This window comes from Xenopus laevis, chromosome 1S (assembly GCF_017654675.1).
Source record: "Xenopus laevis strain J_2021 chromosome 1S, Xenopus_laevis_v10.1, whole genome shotgun sequence".
NCBI classification, from domain to species: domain Eukaryota; kingdom Metazoa; phylum Chordata; class Amphibia; order Anura; family Pipidae; genus Xenopus; species Xenopus laevis.
The window spans coordinates 45,658,438-45,682,832 of NC_054372.1; the positions used below are offsets into that span (position 1 = coordinate 45,658,438).

The window sequence follows — 24,395 nt, forward strand, 5'->3', positions numbered from 1 at the left end:
ATCGAGCGCCGCACGATGGATTGTTGCCGTTTCGCCTTTTCTGAAGAGGAATGGAAGCGGAGTTTCGGTAAGTTATTTCTTAACTTAATATGTCTGTGTTTTTTTTCGTTCTATGCAAACTAATTTTTTAATTAAAAAAATTGAATGTTACTGGTCCTTTAAGCTTAAGTAAATTAAGGCAATATAAAAGATATAACTGCTTTAAATGACATGTAACCACACTGCACAGAATGTCATGGAATAGATTACTGCTAATGTAAGAATAAATCAACCAAAGGACTTGTTGCACCTCAGGTAAGTCCTGTTATAAGTCAACCTTAAATACTTCCGTACTTTCGCTTTCTGCTTTTTTCCATCTAATAAACCTAATTATGGATGAGAGATCCTACGCACTGTTATCATGCCGTCATTTAGTAACGTGACACTTACATTTGATCTGCATTCAGTTTTACATGATGTATGTTAATGCAGTCTTTACATAAGCTCATGAATCTAGGCCAAGGCATCATTAAGGGAGTGTAAACATGGTTAAGCCTAGATTATTTATCAAATATTATCAATATTCTTTTTTTTTTTTTTCAAAAAAAGCTACTCTACAGAAAAAAGAATGCCAGCAGCTTGCTGGTTAACTCAATGGTGGGCTATGGTCCATAATTAAGGTAAGAATAACTGTAAATCAAGAGCAATTACAGGATCAATATACTAAAGGGGTTATATAATAAATAAATAATAAATAAAGTAACCAGTATCAGCCAATCAGCAGGTGGTCAACCATCTAAATGGTTGCTATGGGTCATTGCTCCTGTGCAAACTTAGTGCCTTTTATTACATATGAGTGTTGGTGGCAGGCCCGGACTGGCAATCTGTGGGTTCTGGCAAATGCCAGAGGGGCTGCTGTAAGTTGCCATAGACAGGCACTATTTATTGGGCTGGTGGGGGCTGTTTGGGCCTCTGTGTAGCTGAAATGCCAGGGCCTATTTTGAATCTCAGTCCAGACCTGGTTGGTGGTTAAACTTAATGAAAAAGTCAACGATGCTCTCTCATCTGATTTCTGCATGCCAATGTTATTTGGTGTATTGCAACAACAAATTATAAGCCTTCTACTTGTCACCAAAAAGCAATTTTGTTAAATAGTCACAGAGACATTTCAGATAACCTGAAACAAAGAAGAAGCATGTTTATGAGTGATATATGAACCTTGAGGGGTACAGAAGAAAAACATATTTGGGTAGGACGTCGCATTTTCAGCAAAACGGCACAATTAGCAAATATTTTCTTAAAACAGCCCCAGAATGGCACATTCAGTGTATCTGCATCCATTTTGATGCTGCGTGCAAAGAGCTAGCGTTTCACATGTCTCCATTCAAACGTCATAAAAATAGAACAAGGCATGGGCTGTATCGATTATGTCTTCATTTTACGTATAAAGGCAGGCCATTTGTTGTAGATGTGAACCATTGTTTTGGCTGCAGAATACAGTTAGATGTTTAAAAAAAATACAATAACAGCAATTTATAGCTTCAGTTCCAATTGTCTATGAAAATTAGACAATCCCCATTAGCAACACCTCACCGCTCCTTGTAAAAGAAGGACAAATATATTGCTGGATAAAACTGCAGAAGTTCTCTTGCGTATGATTGTTACACCATGCGGCAGTTAATCCATTGTGAGGCAGAGGGGCAAGCACTAGGCCACTGTAAAAAGGATTCATGGAGTGTCTCTGCTCTACTACTGAATACTTAGCCTTACTCTAGTCATTTAACAGAAAACGGTGTAGCCCCGTAATATTTCTGCAAAGGGGCAAGGAGACTACTTGGAAAAAAAATATTTGTATATAAACTCCCAAAAACCATCATCTAGCAATAAATAAATAAATAATTACACGCTCACAGAGAGGAAAAAAACATTTGTCTTTTCTTTACAGAATCAGCTTCAGTGACCTCTGAAGAGGTTTTTGCATTTTCCCACCCAATGGACACACCAAGCGGCTTCAGTATGAATGTGCCACACCTCATTTCAGTGCTCACATGTGTTTATCAGCATTCTTATCCAGTAGCATTTCATTTAGTCTGATATCATCAAATAGGAGGGAGAGTCACTGAATTATAGTTTTATATTACCTATAAAATCATCTCTTTTCCACCTTTGTCTGGCAAACATACTATCTGGCTGAACATCCATCCTTTTCTGAACCAGAATATTTTCACATGTAGGCTATGAAAATATAGGATTTTTTTTAGCATTCAAAATGTATATACATTTATGTTTGTGAGTGTATGTTATGTACCCTATAGCTGCAAATCAGTTCTAACATTAATGTCTCCATAAAGCCTGACCTGAAACTGTGAAGGCTATTTGCAAAGTGTGGAAACCCCCTAACTGAAACCATTGTTTCTAATCTAGTAGCAAATCAGTAGACAATCAGTAGTTACCTAGTTTGATAACTAAAAAAATGACCTTTTAGGATCAGGGTACACAGGTAGATTCAGGCAGATTAGTTGCCAGGCGACAAATCTCCTCTTCTTCGGGGCGACTAATCTACTTGAACTGCCTCCTCACCGGCTAAAATGTAAATCGCAGGCGGGATGGCACTCAGGACAATTCGTTTTCCGAAGTCGCCAGAGTATCCTCGTGAGGCAACTTTGGGCAACTTCAGAAAACAAAGCGCTCCGAGTGCCATTCCACCAGCAATTTTCATTCTAGCCGGTGGGAAGGCAGAGGAGGCAGTTCGGGGAGATTAGTCGCCTAGAAGAAGAGGAGATTTGTCGGCTGGCGACTAATCTCCCTGAATCTGCCAGTGTACCCTTATAAAGCACAGCCTTTAGTCTCACATTTTTGGAATGTGGTCTTGAATGTGACCTACTGGAAAAGCTTGGCTCTCAGGCACTAGCTTTGGATATACACATTTAGAAAGCACACTCACGACAGTCTCTGCAAAAGATGGCAGAAATAAAATCATAAAGATCATCCATGAATCATCAATGACACATAGAGCAGAAAAGTCATAGAAGGGCAGGTTTTGTAAGTATAATCTTGCTGATTTTGGTCATTAGTCAACTACTTGGGCTGTACATCTGCCCAACATACGTCTGGCAAGAGAAAGCAATTTTCACAGGCTCAGTTTCATCACAGCAAGTCTGTGGATCCTGGAACAAAGATCTTGAGATGATGAAGTCACCTTAAAGGTTTTCTTTAGGTTATTGCGGCCAGTGTCCGGACAGCACTTTGCACAGATGATCTGCATCTCCTTGTCAAGAGCTGTGTTCTAAAGATAAATTAGACATGTAAATGTCACGATAATGAATGTCACTGTACTAAACAGTACTACTAATGTCTATGTACGCATGCACTACAGAGAGAAGGAGAAGTAACGGACTAGTTATAAAAGATTAGTGGTCACCTCCTCTACTAAAAATTTTTTGGTGCTGTTCAGTAGTAGTAGAAAACCATCAAGGAGCTTATAAAAATGTCAAGAGAAAATAACTCCATATAATTAAAATATCTGCTTATATTTACATTTGTAAGTAGATATAGAGGTGCACAGAGCAATCTGTGAACTTCGTATTATAATGCGGTACCCAAATGTCATACAGACTGCAATGGATAAGAGATTCAAGTACATAGCAAAGGCCTAGAATGACAAAATAAGCTAAGAAATATGAGCATATCTATAGAATACAGGCAGTCCCCGGGTTACGTACTAGATACGGTCTGTAGGTTTCTTCTTAAAGAGATACGGACACCAGAAATTAAACTCTTTTTTTACATCTATCATAATATTGGCTTTGAAAGCTACTTATAACTTTGCCATAAAAGTATTTGCACAATGTATTTGCATTACCTGTCTGATGCCCCATATTCCTGTATGAGGGGGCTGCCATATTTGTGCAGCAGGAGTCCGTAAGCATTAGAAACTCTAACTGACAGGCTGAGATGGGACAGTCAAGTTTAGAAATTTCAACTAACAATTATATACAAAAACAGACCTCTCAGCAAAAAACGATCAACATGACCTATAGGTGATTTAATGTACATTCATATTTTAAAAAGTAGTTTTTTAGTGTCAGTATCACTTTAAGTTGAATTTGTATGTAAGTTGAAACATATACATTTACTTATTAAATGCAACTTAGACAGATGTTTGTCTTAGTATTTATTTTTACCTTTCTGTGCTCTGCAGTAGACAACACATGCACACGAGGGGATAGGGGCAGGTGGATTATTAAAGCTAAATGCTAATAAAGGCCAAGCAAACCACAATATGTTACAGTAATAGCCTCTGTTTGTAAGTGTGAGTAGTATGTAAGTTGAGTGTAACTCTAGCATTCCTGGATTTGCATATGGAGGAGTATTTTCCTCTTGCAGGTTCCATCTCTCTATTACTAGTTAACCACCACCAAAACATTATCCATTATCCTTTTCTACTCAGTATGTGGCAAGAGAGGATTCATAGCAGTTTAACCAAATATGGCAGGTAGATAACAAGTTCCATATCTATTCCCAAATAATGCAGTCTTAACTCCAGACACCTGCAACTTAAATCGTCTATTGAATTCAAATTTTATAAAAGGGAAACTTCACTCAATTTTGAATGGTCTGACGACTCTTCCTCCCCTCTTACTTTTTATTTAATTCTATTAGTATTTCTGCCATTTTCCCCAATTTTTGTGTTCAAATCTATTTATGGTTTAAAACTTGCATAATAAAGCATTCTATAAAATATATCCTAAACCTACTAATGATGTGACTCAAAAGTGCTGGCGTGTTCATAAAAAATATCTCAGGCTAAGGATTATCACAGGGATTTCATACAAGGTATATTTATATCCCCCTGCTTGCCTATGAGCTGCACAGACTGCTGTGTATGACATTGTGATATGATCCAGGCCATGAATATGAAGAATGTCAGCTAATTGCTCCACAAAATGGGAAACGTTGGACAGTGCTGACTTGTGAAACACATGCAATCATGAAAGGTTCCGTACAACAATACAGTTCCTAGTTAATATTTTGTTATATGATCCTTAATGGCTTCTGATGACACCCCCTAGGGGATCTGCTCTACTACACTAGAAGGCTTCTCAGTGCATTTTATTCAGTTAAATGAATCAATGAACATAAAAAAGTAACTTCTAATATTCAACAATTTAGTAGACCCCTCTAGCTGTCGTTGAATTACAAGTGAAAGAGGGCAGTTTCATTTTGGTTATTGTGGGTTGGCTAATCGATTGATTTCTTTTAGGTTTTTACTATTCTATAAGGAAACCCTACATGGTGGTTACTTCTCCTTCCCTCACACTGAACAGATTATAAGATTGTGCACTGGTGCAGCAGGCAAGGCATTGCAGTTAGTACATACCATTGGCGTGGACCTGGGCAGAAGGAAGCAAGGCAGATGTTTGGAAACAGCATTAATGGAGGAAAGAAGCAAGGAATAGAAACGATGCTTACTAAAAGCAGAATCAACAGCATCAGCACCAATTCAAGCGCAGCACTATATTTGTATATATCATTTTGGTATAATACATGTATGCAATATATTTTGCTTCTCTGTACATTTAGAAACTGTATGATAAAATACATGAAAAGTAACACAACGCACTACTTCACTTTGGTGACTTTTTGACTGTTTTCATAGAGCTCAGCAGTGTCGCATGTGACACACTAACTTAGGGACTGGCTGTGTATGCCCAACCACCACCAATTAATTACTGCCATCCCTTCTCACTACTTAGATCTTCACTACCCATTTATCCTCTTTCCTTATTCACCTCATATTCCTCTTTATTTAATGGTCTGTTGTTTTCTCTATTCCTATACTTATTTGCCTTTTCCACTCCTTTCTTCTTGTTTTCTGTTCTGCCCTTCTGCTGAAGTTGCGCTACCATGTTCCACTAATACTGAGTTTTTGATATCTCCTTAAATCAAATGACTATAGTTTTCCTCACTCCTCCTTGATCTTTGTTCACATTATCTTTCTTCATACATTTCCTGTTCCCTCAGCAACTTTTCACTTCATTAAAATTTGCTTTCCTTCTCTTTCAGCTGTGATTTATTCCTCTCACATCCGTCTTGCAGTCACTCTGCCCTCATTATTCCCTTTTCAGTACTCCCTTTCCTAAGTCTGCTCTAAAACAGTAAAGGGCAGTAAAACCAGGCTTTTCTACGGACAAACCATGATTGCTTTCGGTTGTACTGTATATGCATTAACATGAGTCAGTACCAGAATACCAGGTATAGAGACCATGCAATGTATGACTTCTGGTTCAATTTTAAGTAAAATAAAATACTCAGGGAAAGAGTAGTTTTGTTCTGGGTATGGACACTGAACTACATTTATTAGCCCCTCACAGCCAGAATGTCACAGCATCTACAGTATATAACCCACATAATATGCAAAGGCCATAAATATCCTAAAATATTTCTTTACAAACAATACTTGTCATACGTTATAAACTGTTCTTAAACGTTTTAGCAATATACATAAAATTATTAACTAAAGAAAACAAGGCCAAAGGAGTCTAAGGTGCAATGATATTAGAACATAGATTAGTTAGAACATTTTCAGGGCCAACATTCTGCAAGCATACTTTTCTTTATGTATATACAGGGAGATGTTTTACCACTTATATATATGCAAATAATAACCTAATAGATGAGGTTGAAATAAAGACACATGTCCATGAAAGTCTTTTTGTTTGACTGAAACCTGCCTAACTGCTACTTGATCCAGAGTTAAGAGTGTTTCAGAATCTCTCTAATAAAAATGCACCCCCCCCCCCAAATACAGGCAAAACATTTTCTCTGTAATGTTTATAAATACTGTAAATTCTCTCTCTCAGCAAAACATGGCACCAGCAGATGTAGATCTTTCTCACAAGGCCATATTTATATATAGGCACCCACTGGCCGATGCCTACGATGGCATTTCTATTAGGTGTGGTCATCAGGTGCCAACATATATAAAAAAAAACACAAAGATAAAACCCACAGATACTAAAAAAGTTTAACTTTATATGAGCTTCATCTCATTCTGAAGTTACTTTTTCTGATCACCCTTTCAGAGTATGTTATATTTGGAAAATAACTCAACAATGTGCCTCTTTTCATTATCTTGCAATGCAAGAGTCAGATTTTGATGGGTGTAATACATCAATGGGGGGGGGGCTCCATTTGCTTAGAAGATATATAAAAGCTCACTCCTCGAAATTACTGACTCCAGCGTCAGCTAAAGTGTATAGTGTTAGAATTATGCATATCTTTCAGTATATCAAATTGTTAGTGGAGATGTAGAGTCCAGAGTTTGGAAAATAACTCAGAAGAAAGATCAAAATCCCAGTTATGGCCATTTAATCCCATCACCAGCAAAAATAAGAGCTGTGAGCAAGAAATGAGCTAAGATAAGATACATGCATGCCTGCGTTTATAAAATGTCATCTTTTATACCACTCCACTCCAGCTCATCTCCACTCGCCCCACAATGTAAGACATCAAGTTCAGGGGTTCCCCTTCTTATAAGTCAAACTCAAACTGTAAAATGAAATGCAAACATGGTCATCTGAAAAATGTATCAACTCAAAATCTTTTGCTGGTTACCACAGTTTATAGCTATAAACCTAATATCCATATAGCAATGGACTAGTACAATTGGATAGAGCTCTTGTTTAAGACAAAAGGGCTAGTGTCAATGGAAATGAAAGCATATCTGCATGTCTGCTTGACTATGCTATTTGCATGGAGCAAAATGGGCAATCTGCATGGCACAGAAATACTTCTACAACGGGTGTGATTAATTGTAGAATGAAGCCACCATAAGGCAAATGTAAAATATGAGGCCATCGCTGTCTGTTGTTTTATCCTCACCTACATCAATAAAATGAGTAGTTGTTTTACAAGATACCTAATGATCATATACAGTGCTTGCAGAAGAAGACATTAATGCAGTATGGCTATTGTGCAGAGGAAAAAGGGTAACATTCCATCGGCAACTTCTCACAAGTACATTAGAGGACATTATAGACAAATAGCAGGGGACTTTTTTACCCATAAAGTGGATCACCGTACCAGAGACCACCCCTTCAGACTAGAAGAAAAGAACTTTCATTTGAAGCAACGTAGGGGGTTCTACACAGTCAGGACAGTGAGGTTGTGGAATGCACTGCCGGGTGATGTTGTGATGACTGATTCAGTTAATGCCTTTAAGAATGGCTTGGATGATTTTTTGGACAGACATAATATCAAAGGCTATTGTGATACTAAACTCTATAGTTAGTATAGATATGGGTATATAGAATTTATCTGAGAGTAGGGAGGGGTGTGTGTATGGATGCTGGGTTTTCATTTGGAGGGGTGGAACTTGATGGACTTTGTCTTTTTTCAACCCGATTTAACTATCTAACTATATAACCTCAAAGTTTTGTCCATGTGAGAGGACCCTGTATACAGCCATCTTGAATATACCCACTGTAGAGTTAAAAATAGCATTTGTGTTTCTTCTGATGTACAATATTGGATTGTTAACCAGCAAAACAAAATTCAACTTTAAGTTAACTTAACCAAATAGTTATTTTTGTATCTCATACAGAAAAATACAGCTTATCAATGGGAATGTGAGTAGTGGAAGAAGACTGTTCTATACAAAAGCAGGTCTATTAACTTTTATAGTCTAATTCATTTGAAAGTTTTCAGTTTGCTTCAGGCCCGATCTTGTGATCATTGGATGTTGTAATATCCCTGTTTTACTTAATTTGTGGGTACTTTCTTTGGGCGGGCATAGGTGGACGGTGGAGAGTCTAGCTCCCATGCGGTCCCTCCGTAGATAGGCAGGTTGTGCATGAGGGTAACTGACCGGAAGGGTGGGAGCGGGCTGAATAATACCTACATGAACTTGGAGGAATACTGTGGCTGAATGGCTATTATGCCAGAGTCTTTACTCCACCGATCCACCATTAGTCTATTTTAATTGTTTTTAAGGACATTGTCCTGCACTCCAAATGATTCTATTTGGTAGTGATTGTGTGTCGTTCAGTGTGCGCTTTTTATGGTGATTTCGATTAAAAGTTACATTTTACCTTACTTTATTGTTACTGTTGCAACACTGTATTCTGAACCGGCTTGCTGGGGGAAGTAACTGGTAACTTATCGCTACAAGTATCCAGTCATTCCCCATTATTCTTTGTTTGGTGTTACACTTTCTTTACTTAACTAACCAAATATAAATGGCCGGAGATGGTGACCAAAATGAGACAAATGTATTAAAGTTCCGTAACATGCAATGCCATTATATTCACATATTCTGCTTTATCAATGAAGCTAAAGAGAGCACTGATGAAACTTACCATGATCACAGACACTGCAGCTGTAGTGTTGGTCTCTTTAGGTAGAGAGTTGAAATGCTGCTTCAGTTTACCTGTAACCTCGACCTGCATATTATTTCCCTGTGATGCATCATCCTACAGTATAATAAACAAAACAAAACTAAAATGTTTGGAGTAAAAAGAGAATGTGTTACTTTCCCAATCATGACCAAGACTTATGTATAGTATGTACAAGCCGGTATATCTCTGGGCTATAAGTACATCGAGTCCTGCTGTTATCAATTGGCAGCAATGTGTAGTCTAATATTAAGAACATGGATTGCACATTTCACCCATACCACGCTAGTACCAGTGGGATAGACCCAGAATCTCTATAGTATAATTCTACTCCTGGACAAATGGATCTTTCATCGTCACAGTTCCTTCATAGATAGTTTTCCTTAGGATTTAATTACTGCATTTAGAATGAATTGCTGCAAAGGCTCCATATATATCAATATATATGATGTACCAAATAAAACCGGTAAAATAAACACTACTTTCAGGTTACAACCAATCCCGTCTTGTTGGCTCTTAACAGTAACTGCAGAGAAAGGAAAATGTATTTAATCTCCTTCACAATATATCCCCCACTACTTTCCTGAGGCAAAGACAACAGAAATAGGAAAGGGCTCCTTTACAATTTATTTTAAACAAACGCTGCTTATTCCAGGAGAGGGAGTGTAAGCTGGGATGTACTAAATCCAAGATTCCACAAAATCTTAGCACTTTTTTGCCAGATTCAGATTAATCAGAATGCCAAGTGTTCAGCCAAACGAACCCCTGTTCAAAGTTTTTGTTTAGAATTGATGTCGTTTTTAACGTGTTTCTCAAATCGAATGTAAATTGGCGTCTGGATTCGCTAAAATAAGGATTTCGTGCAAATGGGAAAGGGAACAAAGTTAAAACAAAATATTCTTTAGGAATCCTTTATTACAGCATTCATATTATAGAAAAGTGCAGAGCACAGATTCAGTATAACAGAATACAAGTGTATATTGTCAGTTTAATGTCAGGATCTGATCTTAGGGCTAGTTTCACATGGGGAATTTTGACCATCGCTGTCATCACAGAGTGTTTCCCCAATATTCATATGGAGAGGGGGTGACAGGTAGAGAGGCGTATTTTGATTGCTGCTGTTTTATAGGGTCAAAATACCCCATGTGACTTTAGAGTCTATGGCAGGAAAATGCAAATCAGACCTAACGGCATTATTTACAGACAACCAGGCTACAACACTGGCAAGCCTTCCTGTATATATTTATACTAATCCTTGTTTCTTAGCCTTGGGTCCCCAAACTTGCAACATCCATCTAATTATAATCAAACATTCACACATGCTAGTTATTTGAAGTACAGCAACAGCATGGAGCCCAAGAGTAGGAAACAGAAAGATAAATGAAGCGTTACAGTTACAGCACTTGTAAATCAAAATACACTGATCATCACTATGGAACCAGTTAAAAGGTACAATCTAATGACATTACTTACAGACACCCAGGGATGTGAGAGAATTTGCTCAGCTGTATATCGTTCTTCTACGTTTACCTGTAGCATGCAACTAATCAGTTCCTAGAAAAACACAAATAAATATTCTATAAAAAGTAAATAATAGTAAATTATGCACAATGTGTTATATTTTTTCTTTAGACTATTATACTATTAGTGGGAACAGCAGTAAGAAAAGAAAGGAAATCATCTGGAGTAGGAATAATAACATTTTCTAGGAAAGATCCAATCCGATCCAAAGATCCAAATTACAGAAAGATCTGTTATCCAGAAAACCCCAGGTACCAAGCATTCTGGATAACAGGTCCCATACCTGTACTTGAATATTCCTTATTGGAGGCAAAATAATCCTATTAGGTTTAATTAATATTTAAAAGATTTTTGGTAGACTTAGGGGGTTATTTATCAAGGTCCGAATTTATCTCAATATCGGCTGCTACAAACTCCGATCTAACTCGCTCGGTTTTTAACGCTTATTCATTATTACATTTTCCCGAAAATTTGCTTTGCAGGAAAAGCTCAGATTTTCACGATTTTTTCGTGAATTTTTCCCGAAATCTCCGAATTTTTCTGAGTTTTCACCCGAAAGCTCCGAAAACATCATGAAATTGCCCGAAACCCCTGACACAACAAAGAATCAATGGGACTGTTCCCATTGACTTTTATGCAACCTCGACAGGTTTAAGATGCCGTGTTTTTCTATTCGGGCTTTTTAGCCCTCGGGGTTTAATAAAAGTCTGATTTTATAAAAATAAATTTTTTTCGGATTTGGGGGAATTTCAGGTATTCGGAGCTTAGTAAATAATCCCCTTAGGGTATGGTGATACAAATTACGGAAATGCCCCTTATCCGGAAAACCCCAGGTCTTGAACATTCTGTATAACAGGTCCCATACCTGTATATGCCTACATAAGGTGCTTAGTGAAGTCACTGGTTTAATCTGTGCATAGTACTGTAATTTGTGTCACATGACTTAAGAAAACTTGTATTTTATATCTATATTTCTATGCCTTAGGTGGTGGGGTAGCCAATTAATTTCACTTTCCATTCAGCACTTCCTATATGCATCCATACATACACACACTGACCCTCCATACCCTCACATAAATTATATATACCCATATCTTTACTAATTGTACATTTTAGTATCACAATAGCTTTGGAAATTATGTAAGCCATTCTTAAAAGCATTAACAGAATCAGCCATCACAACATTATCCTGCAGTGCATTCCACAACCTCACTGTGAAGAGCCACCTACACTGCTTCTTTTCCTCTAGTGTGAAGGGGTGGCCTCTGGTACGGTGATACTCTTTATGGGTAAAAAGGTCCCCTGCTATTTGTCTAAAATGTCATCTATACTTGTAAAGTGTAATCATGTCTATTTTAGAGAAGAAAACCCAAACCTTGATTACCCTCATAATTTAAGAAATTATATTATCTTTTTTAATCCGCACCATCTAACATGTCAGCATTGGACATGAATGATTATATTGAGGAAAAAGAGGATGTGCAGACAACTCCGAAAGAAATTTAAATTGTACTGAAGGGCTACCATAATGTAAGTCTTCCATCCCTCTAACCAGTTTAGTTGCACTTAGTCTCTGCACTCTCTCCAGCTCATTTATTTCCCTCTTAAGGACTGGAGCCAAAAACTGTAAAAGAGGCAAAATTATGTTTTCATCCACTGAGTTTATTCTTCTTATTCTTTTTATGCAAGACGGTACTTTTAATTATACATTATTTTGCCAAAGTGCATAATCAACAACCTCATTTTCCAGTTGGCTGCCCAGTTTTCCAATCTAGTCAAATCACTCTGCAAAGTGGCAGCATCCTGCATGGAACCTATAGTTCTGCACAATTTAGTATCATCAGCAAAAATAGAAACAAGTAATTTCAATGCCCACCTCCAGGTCAAGAGCCCTGCGGAAAGAACAACTCTGATCCAATTAGAAAATGTTCCATTCACCACCATGTAATCTATCTTTTAGCCATTTCTTTATCCAGGTACAGATACTATGTTCCAGGCCAACATTCCTTAATTTAACCAGTAACATTCTGTGTATCAAATGCTTTAGCAAAGTGTAAGTAGATCACATCCACTCCCATCCCAGAATTGAGGTCCCTGTTCACCTTCTCATAAAAAGATCTATTACACATAAAACCATGCTGGCACAAACTCATAGTATTATGATTTGCAATGAAATCAAGTATCTTATCCCTTAAAGCAGGGCTGTCCAACTGGTGGCCCGAAGGCCGCAAACCGCCTGCGACCCCCCCTTCTGTGGCCCCCCACATGCTGTGTGTGCTTACCATATGTAAACTTCAAAAGGTATCACTACAGAGATTAACTGGCCCCTGCATTGTTTAAACCTCAAATTCAGACGAATACCCTGCATTGTTCTCACCCCTACAATCATGTACTGTTCACACCTGAGATCTAGACTTTAACTGCCCACATTGTTCACCTGTTCACACCTTATTCAAAGTGCTAATGAGCACCAGCACTGTGTAACTGTATGTAGTACATATCAGAATGATAGGTTTCCCTGTCTCCTACTCTGTTCTGCCTTCCCTCCTTGTGTGTGCCATTCTCTGCTTGCCCAGTGCTGCTTGTGTGTGCCATTCTCTGCTTGCCCAGTGCTGCTTGTGTGTGCCATTCTCTGCTTGCCCAGTGCTGCTTGTGTGTGCCATTCTCTGCTTGCCCAGTGCTGCTTGTGTGTACCATTCTCTGCTTGCCCAGTGCTGCTTGGGTGTGCCATTCTCTGCTAATCCAGTGCTGCTTGTGTGTGCCATTCTCTGCTTGGCAAGTGCTGCTTGTGTGTGCCATTCTCTGCTTACCCAGTGCTGCTTGTGTGTGCCATTCTCTGCTTGCCCGGTGCTGCTTGTGTGTGCCATTCTCTGCTTGCCCAGTGCTGCTTGTGTGCCATTCTCTGCTTACTCAGTGCTGCTTGTGTGTGCCATACTCTGCTTGCCCAGTGCTGCTTGTGTGTACGATTCTCTGCTTGCCCAGTGCTGCTTGGGTGTGCCATTCTCTGCTTGCCCAGTGCTGCTTGTGTGTGCCATTCTCTGCTTGCCCAGTGCTGCTTGTGTGTGCCATTCTCTGCTTGACCAGTGCTGCTTGTGTGTGCCATTCTCTGCTTGCCCAGTGCTGCTTGTGTGCCATTCTCTGCTTACCCTACTCTACCTGTGGGATGTAAGCCTGTTAGGGGTTTGTTTTTGGGGTTTGTTAGCATTTGGAAATTGTTGTCTAAGGTGTTTAATCATGTGTTGGGGGGTTGTTGTATTATCCACAGAGGAGGATGAGGCCTATGGATTTAATGGTATGTTTTAACATGACTTCAATTTTTCACATATGAGTGATGAGGGATTTCCCTGCAGTGAGCACCAATCATTTGGTTTTTTGGTGTGCTACCACCGTTAATGTGGATATGATCTTAAAAGTTCTTGTGGTAACATGGGTGTGGTTTAGAAGGGGGAGTGACCAACACTGACTTCTATTATCGGCCCTCCACCACATAGGCCAGTAAAATGTTGGCCCTCGGTACCACAGAAGTTGGACAGCACTGCCTTAAAGGAACAGTAACATCAAAAAATTAAAGCGTTTTATAGTAATAAAAATATAATGCAGTGTTGCCTTGTACTGGTAAAACTGATGTGTTTTCTTCAGTAACACTACTATTGTTTATATAAATTAACTGCTGTGTAGTAAAAAGAGAAAGGACTCTGCCATATAGCCTTTTTTCAATTTCCGCCATTGCTACACAGCAGCTTGTTTATGTGAACTATAGTAGTTTTTCTGAAGCAAACAGATCAGTTTTACCAGTGCAAGGAAACAGTACATTAAATATGTATATTTTCACTACACTTTAATTTTTTGGTGTTACGGTTCCTTTAATACCCCTCGAAAAAATTTCCTACCACTGATTTCAGACTAACCCGCCTATAGTTTTGAGGCTGAGAAAGGGACCCTTTCGAATAGCAGCAACACATTAGCAATTCGCCAGTCTCTCGGCACCATGCCAGACCTCGATGAATCCTGAAAAATTAAGTAAAGTGGTTTGGCAATCACAGAGCTAAGGTCACTTAGTACCCTGGGATGAACACCATCCAATCTAACACGTTATCTTAACACGTTCTAGTCTCTTTTGAATTTCCTCATGTGTAAGCCATGCATCATTAGTTGAATTACTAGAATTTTGACTATTAAGAAGGAAATCTTCATTAACAGGTTCCTCATTTGTGTAGATATATGAAAAATAACAGTTCAAAATCTCTGCTTTTTTTCTGCTCCATCCAACCAGCTGACCCCCTTCTGACATTAAGGGTCCCACTCCTTCCTGCTTCCCTTTCCTATTTACATATTTAAAAAATAATTTTAGATTCTTTTTACTGCTTGCTGCAATACCCTTTTCCATATTGATTTTAGCTTTTTTGCATGATTTATTGTACCTGATAAATGTTTCAGCTGTCCCAGCTAACATGAAAGACTTAAAAGCACGACATCAACACCAACACTTCTATTGAATCACAGAGGTTTTGTTTTGCAACCACTTCCCTTGCTTACAAGGGGAATATACGGACATTTATATTTATTAAGCAGCATTTTAAAGACATCCAACTTTTCTTCTGTGTTTAATGCTGTGAAAAGCATTTCCCACTTAATATGTTGCAGAGATGCCCTTATACTGTCAAAGTTTGCACATCTGAAATTTAGTGTTTTAGTTACTCCCTTATAGAATTGCCTCTGCAACAGAATCTGAAATGAGACCATGTTATAATCACTTATCCCTAAATGCTCACCCACACAAATGCTAGACATGAGTTCAGTATTATTAGTTATTACAAGATCGAAAAGAGAGTTATTGCTAGTAGGTTCTTGAACGAGCTGGAATAAAAAGTTGTCATTCAGCATATTTACAAAGCTACTAGCTTTTTCTAACTGGGCTACCCCATTACCCACAGTCAATGTCTGGCTAATTGAAGTCACTCATAGTAATAACTTGACCTAGTTGTGAAGTAAGTGCAAAGTACAACACATGAATATAAACACATATACAACCTTTGCCGAGTCAGTGATATTATCCCAATAAGGGGAGGGGAACTCCAACTTCCCAATAAGTATCTGATCAAAAAGATCTTCCTGAAGATTATTATCACTTTGAAAAAAAAACAGAAGAAATCACATCCACTTTCTTAATGAGAATCACTTTGTCACTAATAACATGCAATTATATATAACTGTCAAAATAATACCATATTCATATCCTTTCCCTCAGCTTTTAAAAAGTATAAAGAAATACAAACATAACCATAAATTGTTTTTTTAATTAGTTAATGCAACTCCAGTAAAATCTTATTAAAATCTTATTTAATCAAAGCTTTAAACAAAGCTGCAGCCTGATCACACTTTTTTTTTAATATCACAAATGCAAGTGTAACCAGCTACAAGGATTCATTTTATTTAAATGATCTTATTTCTGGTTCTCACAATGATGGAAGAATGTGTGAACTTTTAAAGAGATGTTATGTGAAGATATCTCAAACATTTTTGGAGGCTAGCACATTCAACATATTGTGGTGTGCATGAAGAATTTTATATGAAATCACATTTTGTGACCTGAGCACACAGTTTTTAAAAACTGCACACCAAGTGGCCACAAAACAATTCTTTGTGTACATATACAAGAAGGAATAAGAGGGAACATTGATATTATGCCCTGCCTATTTCAGATGCTGTGGACAGGCAGGTATTGTCCCAAAAAATGCATAATTTGCATAATTGTTCTTCTGGGCCCTGGATGTTTCTCTCCCACATCAAAAGGACTGATCACAAATGAAGTCAAAACATATTTGGCCAGGAACTGGCCAAGTCTAATTAAAACACCAATTTGGACTTGGTAGACAGTCCAAGTTTTGTTTAAAGCAAATTCTATATTTATGTATATAACCGAGAACATATCTTATTCTTGAAAGCATATTACATTCAAATATAAGCAAATAATTATCAAAGCAAAATAATGCCTTTGTTATCATGCAAAGACACAGCAACATACATTTACCATTAAACCACAAAATTTACCTGCGGAAAGGCGGAAAACCACAAAGCAAAATATAGGTGATCACTCCCGCTGCCCAGATGTCAACTTTTAAACCATACCTAATGAAAAGAGGGGAACATTTTACACATTATATAATACATTGGTGACTGAGTGTAGAGCATTGCTTTGGCTGGCTTTTGAACACATTTTCTACAAAAACTGATTAAATCCAATTCAAACTTTAAAGACTCGATTCAAGTTTTTTCTCCGAAAAAAACTTGAATATCAGGAACGCTGCAAACAACTCAAAATTGATCCCTGGACATCTCCCATTGACTTAAACAGTAATTAAGCAGGTTTTAGGTGGCGAATAAATAAATCTCAAAAATCAAATTTTTTTAAAAAACTCTAATCAAATTTGAGTAACTCCCTAGTTGAATTTCACAGTTTTGACCATAAAACAAGTAGAAAATTTGAATTTTGAATTTGAATTCGACCCTTGATAAATCTGCCCCTGTATGTGGGGTCCAAATTTTAATTATAAATTTGCCTAAGATCTGCTAAATACAATGCCTTTTCTTATACAAATTTTTATGTTCTACTAATCAGCCATTAAAAAAAAAAACAGTAAATGTTTATTTTATATTTCTCTAGTGATGGCAATTAAACTTTATAATTGGCCAAGGATATCAAATCTAGATTTAATGACATGCCAGCACAGTTAAGAAGATGTTGGAAATTACAGACTACAACAAGAAGATGGGGTGTGGGTAGACTGTAGAAAAAACCTCACGGCACTCAGGTCTACGTGAAAATTTTATTGAAGCGGAGTGCAATGCCTTTTTCACGTAGACCTGAGTGCCGTGAGGTTTTTTCTACAGAATTGCATTGGGAGGTTGCCGAGCCTCCACCCACGTGCCCCAGGCATATCTATATCCATTGAAAAGGAGGGTGTGTGAATCCACACTACACCGTGTGGGTAGATCTACCATAAAGCAAGGCTTTAGCAATAAACATATTCCATATTTCAGGAGCTGGCTGAGGCAACCCACAGCTGAAGGGAGACTTCTTGTTAATCTTAAGAATTGCATACCCCGTTTCTGCAATTATCTCTGGTGCGACATATGTAGGTGTGCCACAGACGGTGTACAATGGCCCATCAACCACAGTGGCCAAGCCAAAATCTCCAAGTTTTAGTGATTTGGTTTTATCAGGATATTCACACACCTGTAAACAAAAGATACATATTAATTCCCATGGCATAGGACCCTGGTAATAAAACAGGGTTAAAATAAAATGTCTTTTTGTCTGTCTATAACTGAATCTGACTGTATTAAATCTGCGAAGACGGTAAAGGTATATCTGTCAATCATATTGCCACAGTTTTCTGCTGTAGATGAACAGCTTTAAAAAACGGGAAATAAAGCAAAGGAGAATGCATTATAAAGGAGTAGATAATTAAGAACAATTTAAATTTTTGCACGAGGGAGATGATTAGTAGATTCTACCATAAAAGAATCCAGGCATTCAGAACTGCATTCAGATTTCTATAATAATAATGCTTATAAAATCCCCTTTATTCCCCAAAAAGATAATGAAAAGGCATCCAGCCTATTCAAAATAATCCATTTAATATTTCATGGAAATAGGCAATTGCTCCTACTAAGAGATGAAACCAAGTCTCGTCCCACATAATGTCACATCAGTTCAGAGCTACAATAAAGCCAAGGCTATTGAGCAGACCTTCTGCCAAGCCTTTTGTTTGTGAACAAGACATTACGCACATGGAACTACTTGAAATTCTTCTGCTAGTCTACTAGAAATGAGCAGATATATTTCAAATAATACTGCTTACTCCAAACAGCATGCATTATGAGGTTTTCTTAGTGTAGTTTATGGTTTGTAAGATGTGGAAAGAGTTTAAAAATGTGTGTACAGCGAGTGTGTACCAATGGTACAGTTTCTATGGATGAACACTGACTTCTTACCATAAGAAGAATGTTACACTATCATTAGGGTTTACACATTATAATATATAATAATATGGGTCAGCTGGTGTCGAATTCAAGTGATACTATTTACTTAAATCAATCTCAATAAATGTACTCTTGTTCACCTGAGCATTGTCACGCAGGGCTGCCATTAGGAAAGGTGAGAACCATCCCTCGGGTGGCAGTGAATGGACAGTTACCAGGGGAGGCAAAATTGACATACCAAAAGGAGTTGGAATACAAAGGGAATATAAAAAAAAATATGAGGAAATTTTACAGAAAATAAAAGATTTTTTCCAGCATGACAACCATCAAAGGCATATCAGGCATAACTTGCATGCTGCATGAAGAGCGATAATAACAAATTAAACTTTACACCACTCAGTGGTAAACTATTAAGTGAAATACAACTGGTTTCCCAGATAATTAATAAACTTGCACTGATTTTTGCTTTTCTCTGTTATACTGCAACATCATGTGTACTTTACTTAACTGTGTACGAAAGAGTATAAAGTAAGCACATTGTTCATATAGGCATTGCATTCCCTATATTAGAGTGATATATACCGTTTTCTTAAACTCAAACACTTTCTAGAGAATTTATGTGTGCGTTATGTTTCAGTCATTCTTTTCAAGTATTTTTCTTGTTAATAAAATATAAATACAAAAACCAACATATTTTTTGTGGAAGGCTTTTCCCATGCAGAGAGTGAAGGCCATCTAGATACAGCACATAAGCGGAAGCACTTCACAGGATTGTCCTATAATTTTATCCATATAAACTTCCAATAATTTCCTAAGCAGCTTACCCATGCCTTCAGTAATTTGTAAGTGTTCATTAATGGATGTTACATAAATTCTCCCTTTTGCTTTAAAAATGTTGCTTCAATTGAATTGAGATGATGCACTTAATGGAGAACTAAACCCCCTACCCTCCATAGCCCCCCTCGCACAGGTGTTAATACCTGTAAATGCCCCTAAGTCTTTAATTATCCCTCGATGTAGAGTCAGCACACCATCTCCACAGCTTCGGGTGAACCCGTGAGCTCCGCTGCACTGACTCTACTAATTAAAGACTTAGGGGCATTTACAGGTATTAACACCTGTGCGGGGGGGGGGGGGAGGGGGATTATGGAGGGGTGGGGATATTAGTTTGGGGGTTTAGTTCTCCTTGAAAGGGTCTCTACTGGATACATGCAGACCACACAGATTTCTCCTTTAAGACCTTGTCACAGTTTATGGACTTGCCACTTGCATGTGAGGTGTCAGCTGTGTTCTTTTATACAAAATGTGTCACTATCAAATACATGTTTCTTACCAGGAGGTTCTCGGGTTTAATATCCCTATGGACAATGTTCAAGCCGTGCAGATACTTCATAGCACTGGCAAGATTGTACACCATTGCACTAGCATCCCGTTCTGTGTACTCTGTTGAAGATGTAATTGCATCAAATAAATCCCCACCCTTGAAATAAATGGATAGAAAATGTCAGTAAAACACTTGTTTTAATAAGAAGCAATACTTTACAGAAACATAGGCATCGGAACTGGGAGGGTCACAGGGGCTGTAGCTTCCCCAGAAATTTCCTCCTCCGAATTGCAACATTTTTTTTTTTACAATTTTTTATTCTTTTTTTTTTTTTGCCATTTTTTTTCATTGTGCTGGTGACTGTTTGAGCTGGCTTCCCTCCCTGGTTGATCCACTTCCATTTCGCACCATCACCAGGTGAAGTGGAAGTTGCCAGAGAAAGGAAGCCCTGCCTGCCGCAGAGAGGGAGCATGGAAGAGGATCAGATGGTGGCGGAGTAACTACAGGGGAGCAGGGGGTGCAATTGCCCCCTTCCCATCCCCTGCAGCCATAGGAGATCACTACACTGTCCGAAAAGAGCGGGTGAGCAGTGGGGGGGAGACAGGTGAGCAGTGGGTGGGGAGGCGGGTGCACAGATTTTACTTTCCTTCGTTTTAAAAAAAAAAACCCCAGGGCCAAGGGGTTAGCTTTTACAGTGTCGGCATAACTACTGGGGATCAGAGGGTGCAACTGCCCCTCCCCCCACTTCCCCTGCAGCCGGAGGAGATCGCTGCCTCCACTGTCCAGAAACAGCACGTCTAGAGGAGTGGGGGGTGTGCACAGACTGCGTGCTGTCTGCATCCTCAATGTAGTTACGCTGGCTTCCGAGCAGCATAGCATTGGCACGTCATATGCGGTGCAGTGCAGTGCTGGCCTGTTCCTGCTGAATTTGAGAATGCAAATCCTCCTGATCTGCGGGCGAATCAGGATTCCACCAGGCACCTTCGTTGAATCCTCCTAGGTGAGGGTGAGTGCCAATTTGTCAATGTGCTCATGCTCTACTTGTCTCTTCTCATGATATGGGTTCTGGGGGGTATTTATACATGTAATTTCCCCTTTGCCATCCTGCTATCAGTTCTGGGGGGTATTTATACATGGAATTGCCCCTTTGCCATCCTGCTATCGGTTCTAGGGGGTATTTATACATGAAACTGCCCCTGTGCCAACCTACTATGAATTCTGGGGGGTATTTATACATGGAATTGCCCCTGTGCCATCCTACTATGAATTCTGGGGGTATTTATACCTAGAATTGCCATTCTGCTATGAATTCTGGGGGTATTTATAAATTAAGTTGCAATTATGCTGTGAATTCTGGGGGATTTATAAAATTAAGTTGCCATTCTGCTATGAGTTCTAGGGGTATTTATACATGGAATTTCTATTGTGCCATCCTGCTTTCTGGGCAGGGGGTATACAGAAAATACAGGGTTAAAGATCTTAGTACAAAATTAATCCACACAATGGAAGAAAAATTTTGATGCAAATTGGAGAAGCTTTAAAAGGGGTTGTTCTCCTTCCTTTGTATCAGCTAGCAGTTAGACAGGTTTCACTTAGGCTAAAAGGCTAGACGTGTCTTTTTCAACCTAAATTACTATGTTTATATATAATTATTATGCCGATGCAGTGGGATTGGAGCATTTGTACAACTGTCCCATTATAATATAACATCGATGTCTAACTAGCAGAAAAGGGATCCATGTAGTGAAAGATATTTCATTACTAATGCAGTCACTGCATGGCTTTCCTTGCTACAGGTTACACAATGTTTTAGGCCTAGAGCTCCTCATACCTTGCATTTTGGCAGAACAATAGAGTGAGGCAGTGCATCAGGAGGTGCTATATTAATAGGTTTTGGAGTGCCTATGCTCACTGATTCTTGACTATATATGTATTCTTGTACCTATACCCACTTTGTTTTATTCTATATTGTGCTTGGCCTGCCAGTATTTTCTATATCTTAGTGCTTGTGGTGCCATTGTTTAATGTATTTTGTGTGCCAGTGCCCTCTGCTTCTTACTATATAATGTTCTTTATATTGCTTGTGGTGCCTTCTCTATATTATGTTCTTGGGAGATCAGTACCTATTGCTCCTTTGTATGTCTTTTGAGTACCTCACAGTCTCTGCATGTAATGTACTTTATTTGCCAGAATCTTTTTCCCTCTTTTCCCCATAATGTGCTTGTAGTGGCACCCCTAAACAGCTTTTCAAAACATTAAAAACAAGTATTCTTCTGTCAAATTAGTATTCTGCATGTGGAAAAATTATTGTACCTTTACTAGTTCCATTACTAGATAAAGTTCTGTGGTGGTGTCCATTTCTTCAATAAGCATTATGATGTTTGGATGTTTAACCTGGCGCAATATTGACACTTCATTTTCTATTAAATGCTCCTGTTGGATGGAAACATACTTTAATTATTTTTTGAAGAGGGTTTAATCCTGAATCCTGGCAAATGTGATCTCTAGTGTACATCTTAAATTAAATCAAGATCAGATGAGAGCCTGTATAATCAGTGTAGTAACTACTCAAGTTCAGTTATTGCTGTTCAGTATTCAATAGCATTCTTGATCTTGCATGGTTAATACAATATATTACTATTCAAAAATGTAAAGGATCACATACATTCAAAAGAAAGATGTTTTCCAAATTTCCAAAGGCTTTGCCTCATTGTAATTTGTACCCAGTGCTCATAGCCTGGCAAATGCAGCAGCGCTGTCCGTTTTGCCACTGTGCAATCTTGCTATGAATTCTGGGGGTATTGATACATGAAGTTGCTACTGTTCTATCCCTCTATAAATTCTGGGGGTATTTATAAATGGAATTGCTACTGTGCCATACTGCTATGAATGATGGGGGTATTTATACATGGAATTGCCAATGTGCAATCCTGCTATGAATGATGGGGTATTCTACTGTGCCAACCTGCTAGAAATTCTGGGGGTATTTACTACATGAAATTGTCACTGTGCCATTCTGCTGTGAGTTCTGGGGGTATTTATACATAGAGTTGAAACTCTGTCCCCTTATACTGCATAGCATTTATAAAGGTGGGGCCCCAAAAGCACTACCCTGCCTATGGCCCCATTTAGTCTTAATCTGGCTCTTATCACATTGACTAAAATATATATATAAATATATAATAACACCAAAATATAATATGCCGTTTCCCTGCACTGGTACAACTGCCATGTTTGCTTTAGAAACACTACTATAGTTTATATAAACAAGCTGTACAGCAATGGGGGCAGCCATTCATGCACAGGTTACATAGCACATAACAGAAGCACTTTGCAGAATACTATTGTATTTATTATTCCTTATCTGTTATCTGCTAAGTAGCCTGTGCCTTTTCTCCTTTGTTAGCTTGAATGGCTGTCCCCATGACTACACAATAGCCTATTTATATTAACTACAGTTCTTTTCTAAAGCAAAAACATAACATTTACCAATGCATAGCAACAGTAAATTATATTTAAATTACGTTAAAATGCTTTTTTTTTTTTTAGGTATTACTGTTCCTTTAAGTCAGAGAAAGAGGAGCAGTAATTCTAAAACAGGAGCGGTCTTAGTACGCAGGGCTCATTATTTCTTTTAACCAAAAGTTGGGCATGCTCAGTCAGATCTTATCCCACCAATCTAACTTTCTGCCAATTGGAATTATAATAAAAGTATGAGAAGCTATGTATTTAATAAAGGAAATTAATGAATATTTTAGCCCATCACACTATATACAAGCAATGAAACTATATATGTGCATGGGAATACATATATTAAATACAGTTACAGGTTTAACCGGGGATTTTATAATGTAATTGTTGCAAAAAGGATTACCTTCCCACAGCATTTTGCCTTGTCTATGATTTTCAAAGCAAATTCTTTTCCAGTTGATCTGCCAAGGAAATAAATCAAGCATACAATATCAGACAAGAAAGACACAGCAGGAATAATAAAAATTTTAGCTGTAAACCTTTGTACTAAACTGTAATAAATAACTTCATTTATATATGCGTTTACTGACTAGATTTACAATTGTATTCAAATAAGTAACAAAAGAAGATGGAAGGCATGTTTATTCATTTGGAGATTCTCAGCCCAGGAAAGGGTGGCCATGAATATTTATCACAGAAATCTAAGTAACCAGAAATTA

At 38.1% G+C, this 24,395-nt stretch overlaps 1 protein-coding gene across 5 annotated transcripts in view; it reads right to left on the minus strand.

The window, feature by feature from the left end:
• Positions 1 to 2,728: 2,728 nt before the first annotated feature.
• Positions 2,729 to 24,395, minus strand: part of dclk2.S (doublecortin like kinase 2 S homeolog) — a 62,523-nt gene continuing 40,856 nt past the window's right edge. For 2 of the 5 annotated variants that reach the window (XM_018243271.2, XM_041579551.1), the window contains 9 exons: positions 24,080 to 24,137; positions 22,519 to 22,638; positions 20,215 to 20,361; positions 17,999 to 18,132; positions 16,947 to 17,024; positions 15,927 to 16,023; positions 10,848 to 10,928; positions 9,339 to 9,452; positions 2,729 to 3,265 (listed from right to left, as the gene is read on the minus strand). In XM_018243271.2, coding sequence (XP_018098760.1) covers positions 3,110 to 3,265; positions 9,339 to 9,452; positions 10,848 to 10,928; positions 15,927 to 16,023; positions 16,947 to 17,024; positions 17,999 to 18,132; positions 20,215 to 20,361; positions 22,519 to 22,638; positions 24,080 to 24,137 — 985 coding nt within the window. In that variant the 3' untranslated portion in view covers positions 2,729 to 3,109. Of the gene's footprint in view, positions 3,266 to 4,125; positions 7,531 to 9,338; positions 9,453 to 10,847; positions 10,929 to 15,926; positions 16,024 to 16,946; positions 17,025 to 17,998; positions 18,133 to 20,214; positions 20,362 to 22,518; positions 22,639 to 24,079; positions 24,138 to 24,395 lie in introns of those variants that run through there. The other 3 variants (XM_041579553.1, XR_005964882.1, XM_041579554.1) reach the window with 3 other exon arrangements.